At 48.4% G+C, this 23892-nt stretch overlaps 1 protein-coding gene across 1 annotated transcript in view; it reads right to left on the bottom strand.

Annotated features, from left to right (window-relative positions):
- Window positions 1-4530: 4530 nt before the first annotated feature.
- Window positions 4531-23892, bottom strand: part of LOC124009420 — a 161421-nt gene continuing 142059 nt past the window's right edge. The window contains exons 8-14 of the mRNA XM_046321237.1: window positions 12862-12983; window positions 11623-11740; window positions 7952-8275; window positions 7436-7640; window positions 6496-6964; window positions 4766-5505; window positions 4531-4636 (exon numbers count right to left, since the gene is read on the bottom strand). Coding sequence (XP_046177193.1) covers window positions 4531-4636; window positions 4766-5505; window positions 6496-6964; window positions 7436-7640; window positions 7952-8275; window positions 11623-11740; window positions 12862-12983 — 2084 coding nt within the window. The remainder of the gene's footprint in view (window positions 4637-4765; window positions 5506-6495; window positions 6965-7435; window positions 7641-7951; window positions 8276-11622; window positions 11741-12861; window positions 12984-23892) is intronic.

Here is a 23892-nt window from a genome sequence, read left to right as displayed (position 1 = left end):
CACAATCACGACCCCAATCACGACCCCAATCACGACCCCAATCACTACCCCAATCACGACCCCAATCAAGACCCCAATCACTACCCCAATCACGACACCAATCACAACACCAATCACTACCTCAATCACTACCCCAGTCACTACCCCAGTCACTACCCCAATCACTACCCCAATCACTACCCCAGTCACTACCCCAGTCGCTACCCCAATCACGACCCCAACCACGACCCCAACCACGACCCCAATCACTACCCCAGTCACTACCCCAATCACTACCTCAGTCACTAACCCAATCACTACCCCAGTCACTACCCCAATCACTACCCCAGTCACTACCCCAGTCACTACCCCAAGCACTACCCCAATCACTACCCCAGTCACTACCCCAGCTACCCCAATCACGACCCCAACCACGACCCCAACCACTACCTCAGTCACTACCCCAATCGCTACCCCAGTCGCTACCCCAATCACTACCCCAGTCACTACGCCAGTCATTTCTGTTCACTGGGTCTGCTGGTTTCCATTCTGACAACTCTTCACTGATAAATGGAAGTTATGGATTGGACAGTTAAACATGTTCAGAGTGTGAATTGGTTGGCGTTTGGTTAAGATTGTGCTAAAATCATGCAGACTTGGTCCTCAAGAAATGTTGATTTAATAGGGCGAGGTTTTGCATAAAACATTTACAAATGTCTATCCTCTCCTCCCTACATACAGACTTAGAAGAGATTTATTTTTCATCACTTTATACGCAGAATCAATACATCTTGTAAAAGTTTTGCTTTAGTTTTATTTGACCTTTATTCAAGGCAAGGAACAAGTTCTTATTTTCAGTGACGGCCTACCAGGGAACAGTGGGTTAATTGCCTTGTTCAGGGGCAGAACAACAGATTTGTACCATGTCAGCTTGGGGATTTGATCTAGGAACCTTTTGGTTACTGGCCCAACGCTCTAACCAATATATATATTTACTATACAATCAATGCCTGATAACACGAGTGAGTATAACACAGTGTGTGTGTGTGTGTGTGTGTGTGTGTGTGTGTGTGTGTGTGTGTGTGTGTGTGTGTGTGTGTGTGTGTGTGTGTGTGTGTGTGTGTGTGTGTGTGTGTGTGTGTGTGTGTGTGTGTGTGTGTGTGTGTGTGTGTGTGTGTGTGTGTGTGTGTGTGTGTGTGTGTGTGTGTGTGTGTGTGTGTGTGCGTGTGTGTGTGTGTGTGTAAACAACATAACTCTCAGCTAAGCCAGGGAAGATCATATCCCTAAATCATTTACATTTTTCATAATGTCTATTTTCCAGTGATGCGTTTGAGAGAAAATAATATTTTTAAAGATTTTAAATTATTCATAGTTTTCAGTAGTGAGTTGAATTATTAACTTTTCTGCCTCTGCAGTTCAAATAAATGCAACAGTTTCTGTACACTCAGTTTCTCTCTCCCTCTCGATCTCTTTCCTCTCCATCTCTATCTTGTTCATATTATATCACTTCTGTGTGGTACCCTAGTTGTATGTCTTGTCTTGTTTATATTATATCACTTCTGTGTTGTACCCTAGTTGTATGTCTTGTCTTGTTTATATTATATCACTTCTGTGTTGTACCCTAGTTGTATGTCTTGTCTTGTTTATATTATATCACTTCTGTGTTGTACCCTAGTTGTATGTCTTGTCTTGTTTATATTATATCACTTCTGTGTTGTACCCTAGTTGTATGTCTTGTCTTGTTTATATTATATCACTTCTGTGTGGTACCCTAGTTGTATGTCTTGTCTTGTTTATATTATATCACTTCTGTGTGGTACCCTAGTTGTATGTCTTGTCTTGTTTATATTATATCACTTCTGTGTTGTACCCTAGTTGTATGTCTTGTCTTGTTTATATTATATCACTTCTGTGTGGTACCCACTAGTTGTATGTCTTGTCTTGTTTATATTATATCACTTCTGTGTGGTACCCTAGTTGTATGTCTTGTCTTGTTTATATTATATCACTTCTGTGTTGTACCCTAGTTGTATGTCTTGTCTTGTTTATATTATATCACTTCTGTGTGGTACCCTAGTTGTATGTCTTGTCTTGTTTATATTATATCACTTCTGTGTGGTACCCTAGTTGTATGTCTTGTCTTGTTTATATTATATCACTTCTGTGTGGTACCCTAGTTGTATGTCTTGTCTTGTTTATATTATATCACTTCTGTGTGGTACCCTAGTTGTATGTCTTGTCTTGTTTATATTATATCACTTCTGTGTGGTACCCACTAGTTGTATGTCTTGTCTTGTTTATATTATATCACTTCTGTGTGGTACCCTAGTTGTATGTCTTGTCTTGTTTATATTCACTATATATATCACTTCTGTATCACTTCTGTGTGGTACCCTAGTTGTATGTCTTGTCTTGTTTATATTATATCACTTCTGTGTGGTACCCTAGTTGTATGTCTTGTCTTGTTTATATTATATCACTTCTGTGTGGTACCCTAGTTGTATGTCTTGTCTTGTTTATATTATATCACTTCTGTGTGGTACCCTAGTTGTATGTCTTGTCTTGTTTATATTATATCACTTCTGTGTGGTACCCTAGTTGTATGTCTTGTCTTGTTTATATTATATCACTTCTGTGTGGTACCCTAGTTGTATGTCTTGTCTTGTTTATATTATATCACTTCTGTGTGGTACCCTAGTTGTATGTCTTGTCTTGTTTATATTATATCACTTCTGTGTGGTACCCTAGTTGTATGTCTTGTCTTGTTTATATTATATCACTTCTGTGTGGTACCCTAGTTGTATGTCTTGTCTTGTTTATATTATATCACTTCTGTGTGGTACCCTAGTTGTATGTCTTGTCTTGTTTATATTATATCACTTCTGTGTGGTACCCTAGTTGTATGTCTTGTCTTGTTTATATTATATCACTTCTGTGTGGTACCCTAGTTGTATGTCTTGTCTTGTTTATATTATATCACTTCTGTGTGGTACCCTAGTTGTATGTCTTGTCTTGTTTATATTATATCACTTCTGTGTGGTACCCTAGTTGTATGTCTTGTCTTGTTTATATTATATCACTTCTGTGTGGTACCCTAGTTGTATGTCTTGTCTTGTTTATATTATATCACTTCTGTGTGGTACCCTAGTTGTATGTCTTGTCTTGTTTATATTATATCACTTCTGTGTGGTACCCTAGTTGTATGTCTTGTCTTGTTTATATTATATCACTTCTGTGTGGTACCCTAGTTGTATGTCTTGTCTTGTTTATATTATATCACTTCTGTGTGGTACCCTAGTTGTATGTCTTGTCTTGTTTATATTATATCACTTCTGTGTTGTACCCTAGTTGTATGTCTTGTCTTGTTTATATTATATCACTTCTGTGTGGTACCCTAGTTGTATGTCTTGTCTTGTTCATATTATATCACTTCTGTGTGGTACCCTAGTTGTATGTCTTGTCTTGTTCATATTATATCACTTCTGTGTGGTACCCTAGTTGTATGTCTTGTCTTGTTCATATTATATCACTTCTGTGTGGTACCCTAGTTGTATGTCTTGTCTTGTTCATATTATATCACTTCTGTGTGGTACCCTAGTTGTATGTCTTGTCTTGTTCATATTATATCACTTCTGTGTGGTACCCTAGTTGTATGTCTTGTCTTGTTCATATTATATCACTTCTGTGTGGTACCCTAGTTGTATGTCTTGTCTTGTTTATATTATATCACTTCTGTGTGGTACCCTAGTTGTATGTCTTGTCTTGTTTATATTATATCACTTCTGTGTGGTACCCTAGTTGTATGTCTTGTCTTGTTTATATTATATCACTTCTGTGTGGTACCCTAGTTGTATGTCTTGTCTTGTTTATATTGTTTATATTATATCACTTCTATCACTTCTGTGTGGTACCCTAGTTGTATGTCTTGTCTTGTTTATATTATATCACTTCTGTGTGGTACCCTAGTTGTATGTCTTGTCTTGTTTATATTATATCACTTCTGTGTGGTACCCTAGTTGTATGTCTTGTCTTGTTTATATTATATCACTTCTGTGTGGTACCCTAGTTGTATGTCTTGTCTTGTTTATATTATATCACTTCTGTGTGGTACCCTAGTTGAATTGTCTTAGTCTATTGTCTTGCTTGAAATCCTTTCTTGGATGTTTAGGTTGTTTTTCTTTGTCCAGACCAATTAACAAATTGTTGCTGCTCAGTGGAGAAACACCATGCACATTGCCTCAGTACCTTTTAACAATTATTGCTTTAAATTACATCAATCACTCCCTACCCTTCCATGGCCTCCCCTACCCTCCCATGACCTCACCCGCCATCCCATGCCCTCACCTTCCCTCCCATGGCCTCCCATGGCCTCCCCTCCCCTCCCATGCCCTCACCTTCCCTCCCATGCCCTCACCTTCCCTCCCATGCCCTCACCTTCCCTGGGCACATTTTTCTCTTTATTACTCTCCCTTCTTTAACTTCTCCTCCCATTACTCTAGCTCTGCTTGCCTTTTACCCCTCCTTCATTCTCTCTCCTTTTCCTTCTCCCTCTCAGTCATTCTTCTCATCTCCAGAGGGCTCCTCTTTCTCCCCCTCCTCTTTTGCATCCTCTTTTTTGTTGTTCTCTACCTCCTTCTCGTCCACTTTATCTTTCTCTCTATCATGGAACACCTTGGCTAGTTCCTGAAACTGCGGACCCCACTCCTCCAGCCCTCCTCCCCACTCCCCCTTCTCTGCATCCTTCTCTCCCTCACTCTCCAGTGAGCTGAGGGAGCCTGCACGTGACCCTGTACCCTCCAGCCCGTACACCTGCACTGAATCATAGGGCGGCTGTGAGGGGTCAAAGGTGACCTGAGCCAGACGCAGGCGGAGGAACTCACTCACCCTGAGGGCCAAGGAGTGACCACCTGGTACTGGACCCCCTCTCCCTGCCTCCATCTCTTGGACCCACCCTGCCCCGTACCCCATGATGCCCCCGTATGCGCCCCTGGCGTGACCTGGGAAGGGCAGCATCTGAGGGGTCATATCCCTCCTTCCTAAAACGTATGCCCCCATACCCACCCTGTCCCGCCAGTCAGCCATGAACCCTTCTGGGTACATACCCCCGCAAGAAGTCCCGGTCAGAGATATTCCTCCACCCTCCCTGTCCGGCCTGGCCACCACAAAGTTGCTTCCCATCTCTAGCCCTCCCCTCCCCAGGCTCCCGGGGTAATCCTGCCTCTGTCCCGCTGCCTCCCCCTGCAGGATGCTGGCGTATTTGCGGGCGGCTGACTGCTGAGACTGGCCATCTGGGCAGTTGGTTCCAGGCCCTCCACCACCACATCCACCACCAGAGGATTCTGGTTCAGCTGAACCAGAGCCAGTGCGTTTGGGGGACAGGCCGGCGTGAAAGGCCCTGCGACCCGCCATGGGCAGGGTGGCTGAATCACACACCCAGGCGCCACCGTGACTCTGGCCAGCCATGGAGCCGGAACGGGTCAGGACCAGGGTGTGCTCCCTCTCTCGGGGGGGGGTCTCAGACTGGACCTGCAGGGGACGGGGAGAAGGAGGAGGGTCAATCCGGGATAGGGCAGGGGAACGAGGAGGAGGAGGAGGGTCAGTCCGGGACAGGGCATGGGAACGAGGAGGAGGGTCAGTCCGGGACAGGGCAGGGGAACGAGGGAGGAGGAGGGTCAGTCCGGGACAGGGACAGGGTAGGGGAACGAGGAGGAGGATCAGTCCGGGACAGGGACAGGGCAGGGGAACGAGGAGGAGGATCAGTCCGGGACAGGGACAGGGCAGGGGAACGAGGAGGAGGAGGGTCAGTCCGGGACAGGGCAGGGGAACGAGGAGGAGGATCAGTCTGGGACAGGGACAGGGCAGGGGAACGAGGAGGAGGAGGGTCAGTCCGGGACAGGGACAGGACAGGGGAACGAGGAGGAGGATCAGTCCGGGACAGGGACAGGGCAGGGGAATGAGGAGGAGGAGGGTCAGTCCGGGACAAGGACAGGGAACGGTGCTGTTAAGTGGATGTAGAAGATAAAGGATAACAAGAGGTGATGTTGAGGTTGAGAGAGTTGTAAAAGGAGCGAATGGAGAGATGAATCGGGGAAACAATTAAAGCAGAAAGCCAGGGAGTAAGGAAAAGGGCAAATGTAAGAAATGGGGAGAGAAAGTAGACGACGAGAAGGAAGAAAGCAAAAGACAGAGAGACAGGATGAGAATAGACACACAATGAACAAGCAAGATAGAGAGAGTGAAAGAGAAACATAGTTTAGAAGGTAAGAGAAGCAGGTTAATAACTAAAAAGAGCTAACACTGTGACAGAGAGGGGGATGAAGAGGGAGGAGGAAATCAACAGACAAAACGTTAAAAATGAAAGAAAGAGAGAAATCTTCTAAAAGCAAAACATAAAAACGAATACATATTCACTATTGTCTGCTCTCAGTAATCAGCAGTGTTAAAACCACTTCAAATGATAACACATTGGTTTGTTCATTAATTCACTTATTGTCATGTTCGGTGTCGGTCTCTTACCCAGTCCACCGAGTCCTGACTGTGGCTCTGCTGCTCACTACTGTTCTCTGTACAGTTGCTCATAGCCCCTCCCCCTTCACCCCTCTCCTGGCTGTTATTGGTCCGTGGCGTCCCTCCATCTGAGGTGCTAACCCTGCTCTGTGGGCCTGTTCCGTCTCTACTCTCTCTGCTGCTCATTTCAGCTGGTCCTACGTACACGGCCCCTGGCTCCAGCGCCCCCACCATGGCCCCCTGATTCTGGATGACCAGAGAGTGGTCTGGGTGGCCCCCAGGGAAGCGGTAGGCCAGCTCAGCCAAGCCCGGCTCAAACTGGCCCCCTGGAGTACGTCGGAGAACTGGCAGGGTGTGGCTGCTGTAGCAGAGGCGGCCGTACAGGGGCCCCCCAGGGCCGGAGTAGGCCGGGTCCAGGGCTGGGTTCTGGGCCCAGTTGTATGCACGGGCCTTGTCCTGGACGTGCTGGGAGTAGCGTCTGGGGGACAGAAGATAGGGTGTGACAAGGCTAGACAACATGTTATAGCAGCTTTACATAGGAGCACACACCAAAGGGGGATTGCACAGTATAGAGGAAGTAGGTGATGCCCAACAAAGTGTCTAATAAAGTGTCATAGTTTTCCTCTTTATTTACTTTTTTACTTAAGAGGCTGATTAGAGTTTTGAGGCAATCAATGACCTAAGTGGATCAATAAGGTCTTAGAAAACTCTTGAGGACTGGAGTTTTGTTTGGGTGCGTTTTTGCTCAGCATAGCTTTCAATTAAACACACACACACACACACACACACACACACACACACACACACACACACACACACACACACACACACACACACACACACACACACACACACACACACACACACACACACACACACACACACACACACACACACACACACACACACACACACACACACACACACACCACACACACACCCCACACACATGTTCCTGCTGTCCAGAGTGCGATATCCCCTGCGTGAGCTGTGGGGGGCGCTCTGGAGCGCTGCGATGTCAAAGGCGGCCGTGTCGGCCTCGCCTCCTCCCTCGTCATCGTAGGTGATGATGTTCTCCCTAACATCGTCCTCCTCCAGGGGAGACAGAGAGTCCCGCTTCTGACGACGCAGGGACAGGGACAGGGCACTGACTGCTGGAGGGACGAGAGACAGAGGGAGGGGGAGAGTCAGAGAGAGAGAGAGAGAGAGAGAGAGAGAGAGAGAGAGAGAGAGAGAGATTGTTGGTATATCATATGTCTGTCCTGCATGCTTAAATCGACTTTGAGCCATAGCCAGACAGTCATACTGGACTAGACCAGTCACATTGGTAATAAAGTGGGCCATTTCCAGTCAAATGCCAATGAAATGTTAGTTGGGTTTGTGTTTCCCAGTGAAAGATTGCACACCCTGTGGATCTGGGTCTTTGAGACCAGGATTGAGTAACACTGCTGTACAGTATATTTACCCAGCAGAGTGGCAACACAGGCCAAGATGGCCAGCAGGGCGGCAGTGCTGAGCCCAGGGGAGGGGGAGGTAGACTGCTGTGGGACACACACCGTCTCTCTCTCCCACTCCCAGTCTCCCTCTGTCTGCCTCTCCTGTCTCTCCTTCTCCCCAGCCCGGGCCCCTCCTCTCAGGCAGGGGCAGATGGACACAGTGACTGTCCCGGTGGAGGTCAGGCCAGACGTCCCATCCCTTAACACCAGGGGAACGTGTAGCGTGAGGGAGGAGGAGAAGGAGTGGGAGAGGGGCTGCAGGGGCGACAGGAGCAACAGGGTGGCACTGGGGCCTGGAGGAAGAGCGAGAGAGGGAAAAACACAACATGAGAAAAAAACAGCAAGAAACTCAATTGAATTGACTGAAATCTCTACCATTTAATGTTATTCTCATAGCTTCCCACAGCTTCCCTCAGAGGATGTCGGAGTCCATTGGGAAAAGATGGATTTCCAGTAGAGGAAAAGGTAAACAACAAGGAAAACCCAAAGGGATGAGGATAACAGAGTTAGGGGAAGAGAGGTAGAGAGATAGAGAGAGAGAGAGAGAGAGAGAGAGAGAGAGAGAGAGAGAGAGAGAGAGAGAGAGAGAGAGAGAGAGAGAGAGAGAGAGAGAGAGAGAGAGAGAGATGTAAGGGAGAGAGTGAGACAGACAGAGAAGGGGAGGAGTGAGAGGTAGGCGGAGAGAGGTAGAGGGACAGAGAGAGAAGGGGAGGAGTGAGAGGTAGGTGGAGAGAGGTAGAGGGACAGAGAAAGAAGGGGATGAGTGAGAGGTAGGTGGAGAGAGGTAGAGGGACAGAGAGAGAAGGGGAGTAGAGAGGTAGGGAGAGAGAGGTAGAGACAGAGAGAGAGAGAGGGAAGAAGGTAGAGGGAGAGAGCAAGACAGAGAGAGGGGGAGGAGAGAGGTAGGGAGAGAGAGGTAGAGACAGAGAGAGAGAGGGGAGAAGGTAGAGGGAGAGAGCGAAACAGAGAGAGAGAGGGGAGAAGGTAGAGGGAGAGAGCGAGACAGAGAGAGAGAGAGGGGAGAAGGTAGAGAGAGAGAGAGAGAGAGGGGAGAAGGTAGAGGGAGAGAGCGAGACAGAGAGAGAGAGAGGGGAGAAGGTAGAGAGAGAGAGAGAGAGGGGAGAAGGTAGAGGGAGAGAGCGAGACAGAGAGAGAGAGGGGAGAAGGTAGAGGGAGAGAGCGAGACAGAGAGAAAGAGGGGAGAAGGTAGAGGGAGAGAGCGAGACAGAGAGAAAGAGGGGAGAAGGTAGAGGGAGAGAGCGAGACAGAGAGAGAGAGAGAGGGGAGAAGGTAGAGGGAGAGAGCGAGACAGAGAAGAGAGGGGAGAAGGTAGAGGGAGAGAGCGAGACAGAGAGAGAGAGGGGAGAAGGTAGAGGGAGAGAGCGAGACAGAGACAGAGAGGGGAGAAGGTAGAGGGAGAGAGCGAGACAGAGAGAGAGAGGGAGAAGGTAGAGGGAGAGAGAGAGACAGAGAGAAAGAGGGGAGAAGGAGAGAGAGGAGAGAGACAGAGAGAAAGAGGGAGAAGGTAGAGGGAGAGAGCGAGACAGAGAGAGAGAGGGAGAAGGTAGAGGGAGAGAGCGAGACAGAGAGCAGAGAGAGAGCGAGACAGAGAGAGAGAGGGGAGAAGGTAGAGGGAGAGAGCGAGACAGAGAGAGAGAGGGGAGAAGGTAGAGGGAGAGAGCGAGACAGAGAGAGAGAGGGGAGAAGGTAGAGGGAGAGAGCGAGACAGAGAGAGAGAGGGGAGAAGGTAGAGGGAGAGAGGGACAGAGAAGGTAGGAGAAGGTAGAGGGAGAGCAGACAGAGAGAGAGAGGGGAGAAGGTAGAGGGAGAGAGGAGACAGAGAGAGAGAGGGAGAAGGTAGAGGGAGAGAGCGAGACAGAGACAGAGAGAGAGGTAGAGGAGAGAGGGGAGAAGGAGAGAGCGAGACAGAGAGAGAGGGGAGAAGGTAGAGGAGAGAGCGAGACAGAGACAGAGAGAGAAGGTAGAGGGAGAGAGGAGACAGAGAGAGAGAGAGGAGAGAAGGTAGACAGAGAGAGACAGAGAGGAGAAGGTAGAGGGAGAGAGCGAGACAGAGAGAGAGAGGGGAGAAGGTAGAGGGAGAGAGCGAGACAGAGAAGAGAGAGAAGGTAGAGGGAGAGCGGTAGAGGGAGAGAGCGAGACAGAGAGAGAGAGGGGAGAAGGTAGAGAGAGGCGAGACAGAGAGAGAGAGAGAAGGTAGAGACAGACAGAGAGAGAGGGGGAGAAGGTAGAGGGAGAGAGCGAGAGAGAGAGAGAGGGGAGAAGGTAGAGAGAGGGAGCGAGACAGAGAGAGAGAGGGGAGAGAAGGACAGAGGGAAGGTAGAGGGAGAGAGAGACAGAGAGAGAGGGGAGAAGGTAGAGGGAGAGAGCGAGAGAGAGAGAGCCAGACAGAGAGAGAGAGGGGAGAAGGTAGGGGAGACAGAGAGAGGAGGGAGAGGAGAGGAGAGAAGGTAGAGAGAGGGAGCGAGACAGAGAGAAAGAGGGGAGAAGGTAGAGGAGAGAGCGAGACAGAGAGAGAGAGAGGAGAAGGTAGAGGGAGAGAGAGAGAAGGAGGGAGACAGAGGAGAGAAGGTAGAGGGAGAGAGAGACAGAGAGAGAGAGGGAGAAGGAAGAGGGAGAGCGAGACAGAGAGAGAGGGAGAAGGTAGAGGGAGAGACAGACAGAGAGAGAGAGAAGGTAGAGGGAGAGAGCGAGACAGAGAGAGAGAGAAGGTAGAGGGAGAGAGCGAGACAGAGACGAGACAGAGAGAGAGGGGAGAAGGTAGAGGGAGAGAGCGAGACAGAGACAGAGAGAGAGAGAGGGAAGACAGAGAGAGGGGGAGAAGGTAGAGGGAGAGAGTGAGACAGAGAGAGAGAGGGGAAAAGGTAGAGGGAGAGAGCGAGACAAAGAGGAGAAGGTAGAGGGAGAGAGCGAGACAGCGAGAGAGAGGGGAGAAGGTAGAGGGAGAGAGCGAGACAGAGACAGAGAGGGGAGAAGGTAGAGGAAGAGAGCCAGACAGAGAGAGAGAGGGGAGAAGGTAGAGGGAGAGAGCGAGACAGAGACAGAGAGGGGAGAAGGTAGAGGGAGAGAGCGAGACAGAGAGAGAGAGAGGGGAGAAGGTAGAGAGAGGGAGCGAGACAGAGAGAAAGAGGGGAGAAGGTAGAGGGAGAGAGCGAGACAGAGAGAGAGAGAGGGGAGAAGGTAGAGGGAGAGAGCGAGACAGAGAGAGAGAGGGGAGAAGGTAGAGGGAGAGAGCGAGACAGAGAGGAGAAGGTAGAGGGAGAGAGCGAGACAGAGAGAGAGAGGGGAGAAGGAAGAGGGAGCGAGCGCGACAGAGAGAGAGGGTAGAAGGTAGAGGGAGAGAGCGAGACAGAGACAGAGAGGAGAAGGTAGAGGGAGAGAGCGAGACAGAGAGAGAGAGAGGGGGAGAAGGTAGAGGGAGAGAGCGAGACAGAGAGAGAGAGGGGAGAAGGTAGAGGGAGAGAGCGAGACAGAGAGAGAGGGGAGACGGTAGAGGGAGAGAGCGAGACAGAGACAGAGAGGGGAGAAGGTAGAGGGAGAGAGCGAGACAGAGAGAGGGGGAGCGTGACAGGAAGTTTGTGGGAGAGAGTGAAACATAAAGAAAGAAAGAGAGAGACTATACCTCCACTGTCCCTAATGCTGAAGTTGAGGGCAAAGCTGGACTCTGGAGGGATGTTGAAATATACAGCACTGTCATTCCCTCCCTCATCTCGATCAATGGCACGCAACACCTGCACCACCTGAAAAGAAGAGACAGAGTGAGAGACCAGAAACAGAAAAGGAGGTGTGATGGGAGGATTGGGGAGGAAGGAGGAGAGGAGTGAGAGAGGAGGAGAGAGAAAATGAGGTGCGATGGGAGGATTGGGGAGGAAGGAGGAGAGGAGTGAGAGGAGGAGAGAGAAAAGGAGGTGTGATGGGAGGATTGGGGAGGAAGGAGGAGAGGAGTGAGAGAGGAGGAGAGAGAAAAGGAGGTGTGATGGGAGGATTGGGGAGGAAGAAGGAGAGGAGTGAGAGAGGAGGAGAGAGAAAATAGTAAGATAGCATTGGAGAGGTCAACAAGATAGGAGGGGGAGGGAATAGAGAAAATAATAGAGAAAATAAAGATGATTTTGTAACAACGCAGGACTTTAACTACCGTTCACATCCCTGTGTGCCCTCAGCATTTACCTCAAAACAAACAAATAGGCTCTGCTAGATAAAACCTCTCAAATCAACAAGGAAGTAATTATGTCTAACCTTAACTGTGAAGGGAATTCCTGGGTTGGCTTTCAGTATATCATCTATGAAGATTGGGTTTCCGACTGTAGAGAAGAATTTAGGAAATAAATCCTAATATTCTATCTAGTGAATATTATCTCAGCTTAAACCCCTGGGACTCTCTTAACACTGCCTGTGGCAAAAAGGCAATACAACACCTCTTTAATGGCCTTTAGAGTACAGTGATTCAGACCTAGAATAAGATGTTAGGACGTTTCTGAGTTATGCAGAAGCCTGGGCTTTCACTTTGAGAGGGTTTTTAAATTATAACACTTTATTATTTTGTGTGCTTTAATGTCCTTATTAAAAAATGTCTTATTTTCAGATGCATTATACATCAATTGGCTGATGGGTTTCTTCCCTGCAAGACGGTTGCTGAGACAGAAAAACGAAGACACGTGAACACAAAAGAGGGCATGAACCCAGACACAGATAAAACAAACTGATAGACAACACGTTAATGGAAAGAGACAACATGGAAACATGGTAAAAGCAAAGGATAAAATGATAGACGGAATCAGAAAGAATATTCAAAGAGTTTTTAACATACTGTAAGTACACACCACACCACACCACACACACATACATACACACCCACTCTGACCTGTCCAGTGGCTGATGAGTCACACATGGCTGCTGTGTACTGTCTGTCCAGCTCGGGCGCATTGTCATTCAAATCCAGCGTCTCTATGGCAACCACCACTCTGGACACCTGGCTGGGGTTGTCTGCGGGAGAGGAACCAGGAACAGTTGTGTCTCAACAGAGAGCATTCCAAGACCGCAGAGTGGCCAACACATCTCAACTCTGCTGCTCAATCCACAGTGTGTCCTCGTGATCTAGCCTATAGGGTTGCCTGTAGTAGGTTCAAATCTGAAGTAAACATGTTGGTGATGTTTTAGAAATCAGGCTAAATCTGCGGGTGATTGGTATGTTTTAGTATAGAGCGTTGGAATTAGTGCCTCCATCCCTCTCTTTCTACACCAAACAGTATTTTCAAAGCTCCACCAAAGGCAATATGTAAGGTGAGCTGACATGCATGCAAAGCAGTCACCAGTTTAAATGGATTGGGACAGAGTCCAAGCTGCATTCACGCACCCATACGCACACACCCTTTGAAATAAACCAGCTCACAATTTGGACTGCACACGAGTCGACACACACATTTCGGCTGCACACACACACACACACACACACACACACACACACACACACACACACACACACACACACACACACACACACACACACACACACACACACACACACACACACACACACACACACACACACACACACACACACACACACACACACACACACACACACACACACACACACACACACACACACACACACACACACACACACACACTAGTGGATTGAGCAGCAGAGTTGAGATGTGTTGGCCACTCTGCGGTCTTGGAATGCACACAATACATTCTCTTTGGACTGTGTTCACACTCAGTAACACCATGTTATGGAATGGAGCCATGGGTCCACATTGCAATGAGCTCCCAGTGTATTGGCAGGAGGGGAGTGGAGAGGATAGGATAGGAGAGGGGAGAGGAGAGGAGGGGAGGGGGAGAGGAGAGGAAGAGGAGGATAGGGAAGAGAGAGAGAGGAGGAGAGGAGAGGAGAGGGAGAGGAGAGGAGAGGAGAGGGAGGATATGGAGAGGAGAGGAGAGGAGAGGAGGAGAGGAGGAGAGGAGAGGAGAGGAGAGGAGGGAGGAGAGAGAGGAGAGGAGAGGAGAGGAGAGAGAGGAGAGGAGAGGAAGAGGAGAGGGAGAGGAGAGGAGAGAGAGGAGAGGAGAGAGAGGAGAGAGAGAGGAGAGGAGAGGAGAGGGAGAGGAGAGGAGAGGAGAGGAGGGAGAGGAGAGGAGAGGAGGAGAGGATAGGAAGAGGAGAGGGAGAGGAGAGGAGAGGAGAGGAGAGGAGAGGAGAGGAGAGGAGAGGAGAGGAGAGGAGGAGGAGGAGGAGAGGAGAGGAGAGGGAGAGGAGAGGAGAGGAGAGAGGAGGAGAGGAGAGGAGAGGAGAGGAGAGAGGGAGGATAGGGAAGAGAGAGAGGAGAGGAGAAGAAGAGGAGGATAGGGAAGAGGAGAGGAGAGGAGAGGAGAGGAGAGGAGAGGAGAGGAGAGGAGAGGAGAGGAGAGGAGAGGAGAGGAGAGGAGAGGAGAGGAGAGTGGAAATCTAAGGAAGTCTCTAGATTTTGCTCGCCCGAAGTAGAGTATATTGTGATAAACTGCAGGCCACACTACTTGCCTAGAGAGTTCTCAGCTATACTTTCGTGGCTGTTTATTTACCACCACAGACAGATGTTGGCACTAAGACTGCACTCAGTCAGCTGTATAAGGAAATAAGCAAACAGGAAACCACTCACCCAGAGGCGGCGCTCCTAGTGGCCAGAGACTTTAATGCAGGGAAACTTAAATCAGTTCTACCAAATCTCTATCAACATGTTACAGTTTTTCTCAATTGCTAAAACACTAAAACCCATTGGCTGAACAAAGTTCTCAGTTGCCTGGACTCATTTAGCTAATTATGCAGTCTGTTGTCAATACCTTAAACCATTTCACATGGTAAAACACAATTTGCAGATCTCACTTTGACATTTCAGCAAAACTCTAAACACATTCTCATTCTCAAAACACATTCTGCACTCTAATGCACATGTCATCCATACTGGTAAACCCAAGTGGCAACAATCAAATACAAATAGAGAACACATGTCATTGATTGAACACAACCACTCAAAATTGATTTAACCTGTTTCAAATGATGCGACACAACCAATATAAGCCAGTTCAGAGAGCAAACAGGTTGTTGAAGGTGGGAAGGAGAAAGTCTGAGAATGGATAGAAGAAACAATGTGAGAGGACGAGTGTGTATGCGAGGTGGGCAACGAGGAGGAGGAGGGCAAGAAAGAGAAAGAGGAGGACGAAGGGGAAGACAAAGAGTGGAAATATCTGACCATGTTCTTGTCCATGGACTGACAATGAGGGAAGAAGGACTTAGAGTTCAGCCCAATTTAAATCGATTTTCTGTGTCCACCATAGTAAGGACATTCAGAGAAGAGAACAGGTACAGTATACTACTGTATTTTTGTAATTGCAAATTTGCTGTACTACACTATATGCAGCTGTTTCAATATACATTTGTAAAGTTGATCACTGTTAGTTTTGTAACTGCGCAACTACTTTTTGTGGAATTGCAAGGCTGCCACATGCAGGTGGAAGGACAGCTATATTTACTCGGGAGCAAGAGGCCGTTGTAGTTGGCATGGCCCTTCAAGATAATGCAATACGACTCAGAGAAATCCAGGAACTAGTGATACAAGACAACACAAACTTCCAGGGAATTGACAGTGTCAGCATTTCCACAATTGACTGTGTCCTCCATCGTAACAGGATGCGAATGAAACAAGTATACAGAGTACTTTTTGAGCACAACTCACCAAGGGTGAAAGAACTGCGAGCTCAGTATGTGCAAGTAAGTGTACATTCAGAAACATGTACTGTAATCCAGATTGTCTACAGTACTAACACATACTATATGAATGACATTACTCTTCAGTACATGCAATGTATGTGAATCAGAAGCCTAATTGTACTCTACAGTATAGCACTGTCTCTGTACGACTTACAAAATCCTACATTCAGTATATTGTATTTCTACACAGACAATATTTGACTTGGAATCCTTGGACAGACCCCATGAGTTCATATTTGTCGATGAAGCAGGCTTCAATCTAACAAAGAGGAGAAGGAGAGGCTGAAACATGATTGGACAGCGGGCCATTGTTGAAGTCCCTGGTCAACGAGGTGGCAATGTCACAATCTGTGCTGCTATCAGCAACCATGGTGTTCTACATCACCATGTTACACTCGGGCCATCTAAGATTTATTGACAATCTAAGAGATATTTGATTTGAGCAGCAGGTTCAAGAGCAGCAGGGTCAAGAGCTAAATGAGAATCCCATTCCCACCTATGTGATAGTGTGGGACAATGTCAGTTTCCACCGAGCTGCTCAGGTAAGGGAATGGTTTAACATCAATGGGCAGTTTATGAACTTGTACCTCCCTCCATACTCGCCTTTCCTGAATCCGATTGAGGAGTTTTTCTCCTCTTGGAGATGGAAAGTGTAATGATAGACAACCCTACACCAGAGTAAATCTGCTGCAAGCCAATGGTTTTAGCCTGTGGTGATATAGGTGGAAACAATTTTTCAGTGTATTGTTTACTGACTGCTTGAGAGTGTATATCATTTTGATCACTTTGTTTATGATTTGAGAGCAGTGTTTGATTTTGAACACAGGTAAAAGTGTTTTGAGGCGAATGTTTCATTTTGTGAGAGAATTCAGAGTTTATGTAAATAGTGCTTGAAGATGAGGTTTTGTGTTTAATATTTTCAGGAAATGGAGCAAGGTTTCAGAAATGGTGTTTTAGCAATTGAGAAAAACTTTGAATGTGCAACCAGAGGGAAAAAAATTATATGTCACCTGTACTCCACACACAGAGAAGCGTACAAAGCTCTCCCTCGCCCTCCATTTGGTAAATCCGACCACAACTCTATCCTCCTGATTCCTGCTTACAAGCCAAAATTAAAGCAGGAAGCACCAATGACTCAGTCCATAAAAAAATTGTCATATGAAGCAGTTGCTGAACTACAGAACTGTTTTCTATCACAGAATGGAACATGTTCCGGGATTGAGGAATACACCACATCAGTCACTGGCTTTATCAATAAGTGCATTAAGGACGTCGTCCCCACAGTGACTGTATGTACATACCCCAACCAGAAGCCATGGATGACAGGCAACATTTGCACTGAGCTAAAGGGTCGAGCTTCCGCTTTCAAGGTGCGGAACTCTAACCCGGAAGCTTACAAGAAATCCTGCTATGCCCTGTGACGAACCATCAAACAGGCAAAGCGTCAATACAGGGCTAAGACTGAATCATACTACACGGGCTCTGACGCTTGTCGGATGTGGCAGGGCTTGCAAACTATTACAGACTACAAAGGGAAGCACAGCCGCGAGATGCCCAGTGACACGAGCCTACCAGACGAGCTAAACCACTTCTATGCTCGCTTCGAGGCAAGCAACACTGAGGCATGCATGAGAGCATTAGTTGTTCCGGATGACTGTGTGATCACGCTCTCTGTAGCCGACGTGAGTAAGACCTTTAAACAGGTCAACATACACAAGGCTGCGGGGTCCGACGGATTACCAGGACATGTGCTCCGGGCATGTGCTGACCAACTGGCAGGTGTCTTCACTGACATTTTCAACATGTCCCTGATTAAGTCTGTAATACCAACATGCTTCAAGCAGTCCATCATAGTTCCAGTGCCTAAGATCACAAAGGCAACCTGCCTAAATGACTACAGACCCGTAGCACTCACGTCCGTAGCCATGAAGTGCTTTGAAAGGCTGGTAATGGCTCACCTCAACACAATTATCCCAGAAACCCTAGACCCACTCCAATTTGCACACCGCCCAAACAGATCCACAGATGATGCGATCTCTATTGCACTCCACACTGCCCTTTCCCACCTCGACAAAAGGAACACCTATGTGAGAATGCTATTCATTAACTACAGCTCAGCGTTCAACACCATAGTACCCTCAAAGCTCATCACCAAGCTAAGGAACCTGGGACTAAACACCTCCCTGTAACGTCGTTTGTCTGTTGTATGAATAGAGTCAGACCGAAATGCAGCGTGTAGGTTACTCATGACTTTAGTGAAAATAATCGCGGTACATGAAATAACTGTATATGAAAACAACAAACGAAACGTGAAACCTATTACAGCCTATCTGGTGACTACAACACTAAGACCGGAACAAACACCCACAAAATACAACGCGAAAGTCAGGCTGTCTAAATACGGTTCACAATCAGAGACAACGACAAGCACCTGATTGAGAATCGCCCCAGGCAGCCAAGCCTAACTAGACACACCCCTAATCATACACAATCCCAATTACTACAAACCCTAATACGAAACACAACATATAAACCCATGTCACACCCTGGCTTACCCAAACATATACCAAAAACACAAAATATAATGACCAAGGCGTGACAGAACCACCCCCCTAAGGTGCGGACTCCGGGACGCACCTCAAGAGCATAGGGAGGGTCCGGGTGGGCGTCTGTCCATGGTGGCGGTTCTGGCTCGGGACGTGGTCCCCACTCCATAAATGTCCTAGTTCCTCCCCTTCGCGTCCTGGGATAATCCACCTTCTCCGCCTACCATGGCCTAATAGTCCTCACCCTGATCCCCACATAACTGAGGGGCAGCTCGGGACAAAGGGGCAGCTCGGGACAGAGGGGCATCTCAGGACAGAGGGGCAGCCCGGGACTGAGGGGCAGCTCGGGACTGAGGGGCATCTCAGGACAGAGGGGCAGCACGGGACAGAGGGGCAGCCCGGGACTGAGGGGCAGCTCGGGACAGAAGCAGCCTGGTACTGAGGGGAAGCCCGGTACTGAGGGGAAGCCCGGTACTGAGGGGGAGCCCGGTACTGAGGGGGAGCCCGGTACTGAGGGGGAGCCCGGTACTGAGAGGAAGCCCAGTACTGAGGGGAAGCCCGGTACTGAGGGGGAGCCCGGTACTGAGGGGGAGCCCGGTACTGAGAGGAAGCCCAGTACTGAGAGGAAGCTCAGTACTGAGAGGAAGCTCAGTACTGAGAGGAAGCTCAGGCAGGTAGTAGGCTCCGGTAAATCCTGGCTGGCTGGTGGAACTGGATGATTCAGGTTGTCTGGCCGATCTAGAAGATCTTGGCAGACTGGCACTTCTGGCGGATCCTGGCAGACTGGCGACGCTGGTCCGACTGGCGGCGCTGGGCAGACTGGGAGCACTGGCGGAGCTGGGCAGACTGGGAGCACTGGCCGCGCTGGGCAGACTGGGCGCACTGGCTGCGCTGGGCAGACTGGGAGCACTGGCCGCGCTGGGCAGACTGGGAGCACTGGTGGAGCTGGGCAGACTGGGAGCACTGGGTAGACTGGGAGCACTGGCCGCGCTGGGCAGACTGGGAGCACTGGGCAGACTGGGAGCACTGGCGGCGCTGGGCAGACTGGAGACTCCGGCAGCGCAGGAGTGGAGAAAGGCTCTGGCTGCGCTAAACAGGCGGGAGACTCCAACAGCGCAGGAGAGGAGAAAAGCGCTGGCTGCGCTGAACAGGCGAGGCGCACTGGACGCGCTGGGCCGACTGGGAGCACTGGCGGCGCTGGACAGACAGGAGACTCTGGCAGCGCAGGAGAGGAGAAATGCTCTGGCTGCGCTAAACAGGCGAGGCGCACTGGAGGCCTGGTGCGTGGTGCTGGAACTGGTGGTACTGGATCTAGGACACGCACAGGAAGCCTGGTGTGGGGAGCTGCTACCGGAGGACTGGTGTGTAGAGGTGGCTCTGGATAGACCGGACCGTGCAGGCGCACTGGAGCTCTTGAGCACCGAGCCTGCCCAAGCTTACCTGGCTCGATGCCCACTCTAGCCCGGCCAATAGGAAGGGCTGGTATGTGCCGCAGCTGGCTCTGCACCCGCACTGGAAACACCGTGCGCTCCATAGCATAACACGGTGCCTGCCCGGTCTCTCTAGCCCAACGGTGAGCACAGGGAGTATGCACAGGTCTCCTACCTGGCATAACTATTCTCCCTTCTAGCCCCCCCCCCAATAATTTTTTTGGGCTGTTTTTCCGGTTTCCAACCGCGTTGCCGTGCTGCCTCCTCATACCTGCGCCTCTCCGCTTTAGCTGCTTCTATTTCCTCCTTGGGATGGCGATATTCTCCCGGCTGCACCCAAGGTCCTTTACCGTCTAATATCATCTCCCAAGACCAGAAGTCCTCATATTGCTGCTCCTCACAATTAACAGGGAGAGTAGGCTCAGGTCTGACTCCTGCCTCAGCCACTCTCTCTCTGCGCTCTCCCCCGTTACTTTCGGTTTTCGCTCTGCGCCTCCGTGCTTTCCTTTTCGACTCCATACGTCTATAGCCCTCTTCGCATTGCTGTAGGGAATCCCAGGCGGGCTCCTGCACTCGATCTGGGTCGGCCGCCCACCTGTCGATTTCTTCCCACGTAGTATACTCCATGCTTCTGCTGTCCATAACGTCCTCCTTTAGATCCTGCCAGTTCACACGCTGCTCGGTCTGTGAGTGGTGGGTGTTTCTGTAACGTCGTTCGTCTGTTGTATGAAGAGAGTCAGACCGAAATGCAGCGTGTAGGTTACTCATGACTTTAATGAAAATAATCTCGGTACATGAAATAACTGTATATGAAAACAACAAACGAAACATGAAACCTATTACAGCCTATCTGGTGACTACAACACTAAGACAGGAACAAACACCCTCAAAATACAACGCGAAAGTCAGGCTGTCTAAATACGGTTCTCAATCAGAGACAACGACAAGCACCTGACTCTGATTGAGAATCGCCCCAGGCAGCCAAGCCTAACTAGACACACCCCTAATCATACACAATCCCAATTACTACAAACCCCAATACGAAACACATCATATAAACCCATGTCACACCCTGGTTTACCCAAACATATACCAAAAACACAAAATATAATGACCAAGGCGTGACACTCCCTCTGCAACTGGATCCTGGACTTCCTGACAGGCCGCCCCCAGGTGGTGAGGGTAGGTAGCAACACATCTGCCACGCTGATCCTCAACACTGGAGCTCCGCAGGGGTGCGTGCTCAGTCCCCTCCTGTACTCCCTGTTCACCCACGACTGCATGGCCAGGCACGACTCCAACACCATCATTAATTTAGCTGACGACACAACAGTGGTAGTAGACCTGATCACCTTTGGCATGGGTCCTGAGATCCTCAAAAGGTTCTACAGCTGCAACATCGAGAGCATCCTGACCGGTTGCATCACTGCCTGGTATGGCAATTGCTCGGCCTCCGACCGCAAGGCACTTCAGCGGGTAGTGCATACGGCCCAGAACTCACTGGGGCAAAGCTGCCTGCCATTCAAGACCCCAGCCACCCCAGTCATAGACTGTTCTCTCTACTACCGCATGGCAAGCGGTACCGGAGTGCCAAGTCTAGGACAAAAAGGCTTCTTAACCGTTTTTACTCCCAAGCCCTAAGACTCCTGAACAGTTAACCAAATGGTTACCTGGACTATTTGCATTGTGTGCTCCCCCCCAACCCCTTGTTTACACTGCTGCTACTCTCTGTTTATCATATATGCATAGTCACTTTAACTATACATTCATGTACATACTACCTAAATTGGCCCGACCAACCAGTGCTCCCGCACATTGGCTAACCGGGCTATCTGCATTGTGTCCCGCCACCCGCCAACCCCTCTTTTTACACTTCTGCTACTCTCTGTTCATCATAAGTGCATAGTCACTTGAACCATACCTACATGTACATACTACCTCAATAAGCCTGACTAACAATTGTCTGTATATAGCCTTGCTACTCTTTTTACAAATGTATTTTACTGTTGTTTTATTTCTTTACTTACCTACACACACACACACACACACACACACACACACACACACACACACACACACACACACACACACACACACACACACACACACACACACACACACACACACACACACACACACACACACACACACACACACACACACACACACACACACACACACACACACACACACACACACACACACACACACACACCTTTGGTTAGAGCCTGTAAGTAAGCATTTCACTGTAAGGTCTACTACAGCTGTTGTATTCGGCGCACGTGACAAATAAACTTTGATTTGAGAGGAGAGGAGATGAAAGTGGCTTCCCCTGGCCACTGAGTTGAGAACGGCTCTCGCGGAGTCAGATAACAATACTGATCCTAACTGATAGAGCTCATTATTCAACTCTGGCAGCGTCATTCCTACTACTGAAGACCCACTGCAACGCTGGCACTGCTTAAATAAAGACCAACATTGTCACCACACTAACCACTACTGTTGCTACCACCAGTGGTGTGTATTCATGGATGCCAAGGGAAGCTTCCCCAAGAATTCATAATTTTCCTTCAATTCACAAGAGGCTGAATGTATTTCACCCTAGCGAGTGAAACAGCGCCCCTCTGTCTCGCTATGTGTAGCCCATCTATCTGATGCTGTCGGGTCAGAAAGAGTATGACTTCGTTGCCATTCATAGCATTGAATGCAAGGGAAGCCAGCGAAGCATTTCGCCTACCTTGATAAAAAAAAGTGTAAAATAATAGCCAATCAGCATTGAGCTAAACCGAGCGATGTCAACTGTGAAAGGTCCTGGCGCACCAAAAAAATGTGTCACATCAAAAGCAAAATGTTATTGAGAAAAACTTGAATTGTTGTATCTCGTTGTGTCCTTGTCCTCTGGGGGCTAGATCGCTAGCTAAAATTGCCCATGAATGGAAGTTAGACTAGCGAGCAAGCATTTTAGCCAAGTAGCCTAAGACAACAGGTGTGTACTTGTTCGACAGAGTAATAGATTGTTTCAGCAACATAAAAGAGAGGAGGATGCCTTGGGAGCAGCTAATGGGGATCCATAATAAATACCAATACAAATATCTTCTTATTGTTTCTGCCTTATGCCTATATAGCACGGTGTTAAGGCATATGAACTATCAGGTTATAAAGCAAACAACGCAATTATCACAACACAGGTTGTAATATGGCATTTTCTTCTGGCTTGGCTTCCCCAGTGATTTCTGGCTTGGCTTCCCGAGTGATTGCTGGCTTGGCTTCCCCCAGTGATTTCTGGCTTGGCTTCCCCAGTGATTTCTGGCTTGGCTTCCCCAGTGATTTTATCCACGCACCACTACTGGCTACCACTGTGTTATGCTAATAGGTATGACGTTAAAGGGTTAATATAGGATTCTTTAGCTGGTGGAAATGGATGTCAAATGTTTCCTTTTCTGTGATCACTCAATATAAAATGTCATGTGTTTAATTAGGATCTGCTGTTTACCATCCTAAGGTGGTGGCACTTCATTTGATTGCTCCCAATTTCACAGATAGTACTAATACTGCCATAAGCACTGCTACTGTCAGCATAGTTCAAGCAGCGTTACTACTGTTAGCATACTTAAAGCAGCGTTACTACTGTTAGCATGGTTAAAGCAGCGTTACTACTGTCAGCATGGTTAAAGCAGTGTTACTACTGTTAGCATAGTTAAAGCAGCGTTACTACTGTTAGCATAGCTAAAGCAGCGTTACTACTGTCAGCATAGTTAAAGCAGCGCTAATACTGTTAGCATAGTTAAAGCAGCGTTACTATTGTTAGCATAGTTAAAGCAGCGTTACTACTGTCAGCATTGTTAAAGCAGCGTTACTACTGTTAGCATGGTTGAAGCAGCGTTACTACTGTCAGCATAGTTAAAGCAGTGTTACTACTGTTAGCATGGTTAAAGCAGCGTTACTACTGTCAGCATAGTTAAAGCAGTGTTACTACTGTCAGCATGGTTAAAGCAGTGCTACTACTGTTAGCATAGTTAAAGCAGCGTTACTACTGTCAGCATGGTTAAAGCAGTGTGACTACTGTTAGCATGGTTAAAGCAGTGCTACTACTGTCAGCATGGTTAAAGCAGCGTTACTACTGTCAGCATGGTTAAAGCAGCGTTACTACTGTCAGCATGGTTAAAGCAGTG

Source organism: Oncorhynchus gorbuscha, linkage group LG22 (assembly GCF_021184085.1).
Source record: "Oncorhynchus gorbuscha isolate QuinsamMale2020 ecotype Even-year linkage group LG22, OgorEven_v1.0, whole genome shotgun sequence".
In the NCBI taxonomy this organism is placed as follows: Eukaryota; Metazoa; Chordata; class Actinopteri; order Salmoniformes; family Salmonidae; genus Oncorhynchus; species Oncorhynchus gorbuscha.
Note: the sequence above shows the minus strand (reverse complement) of the source record. Positions and strands in the feature narration are given on the sequence as shown.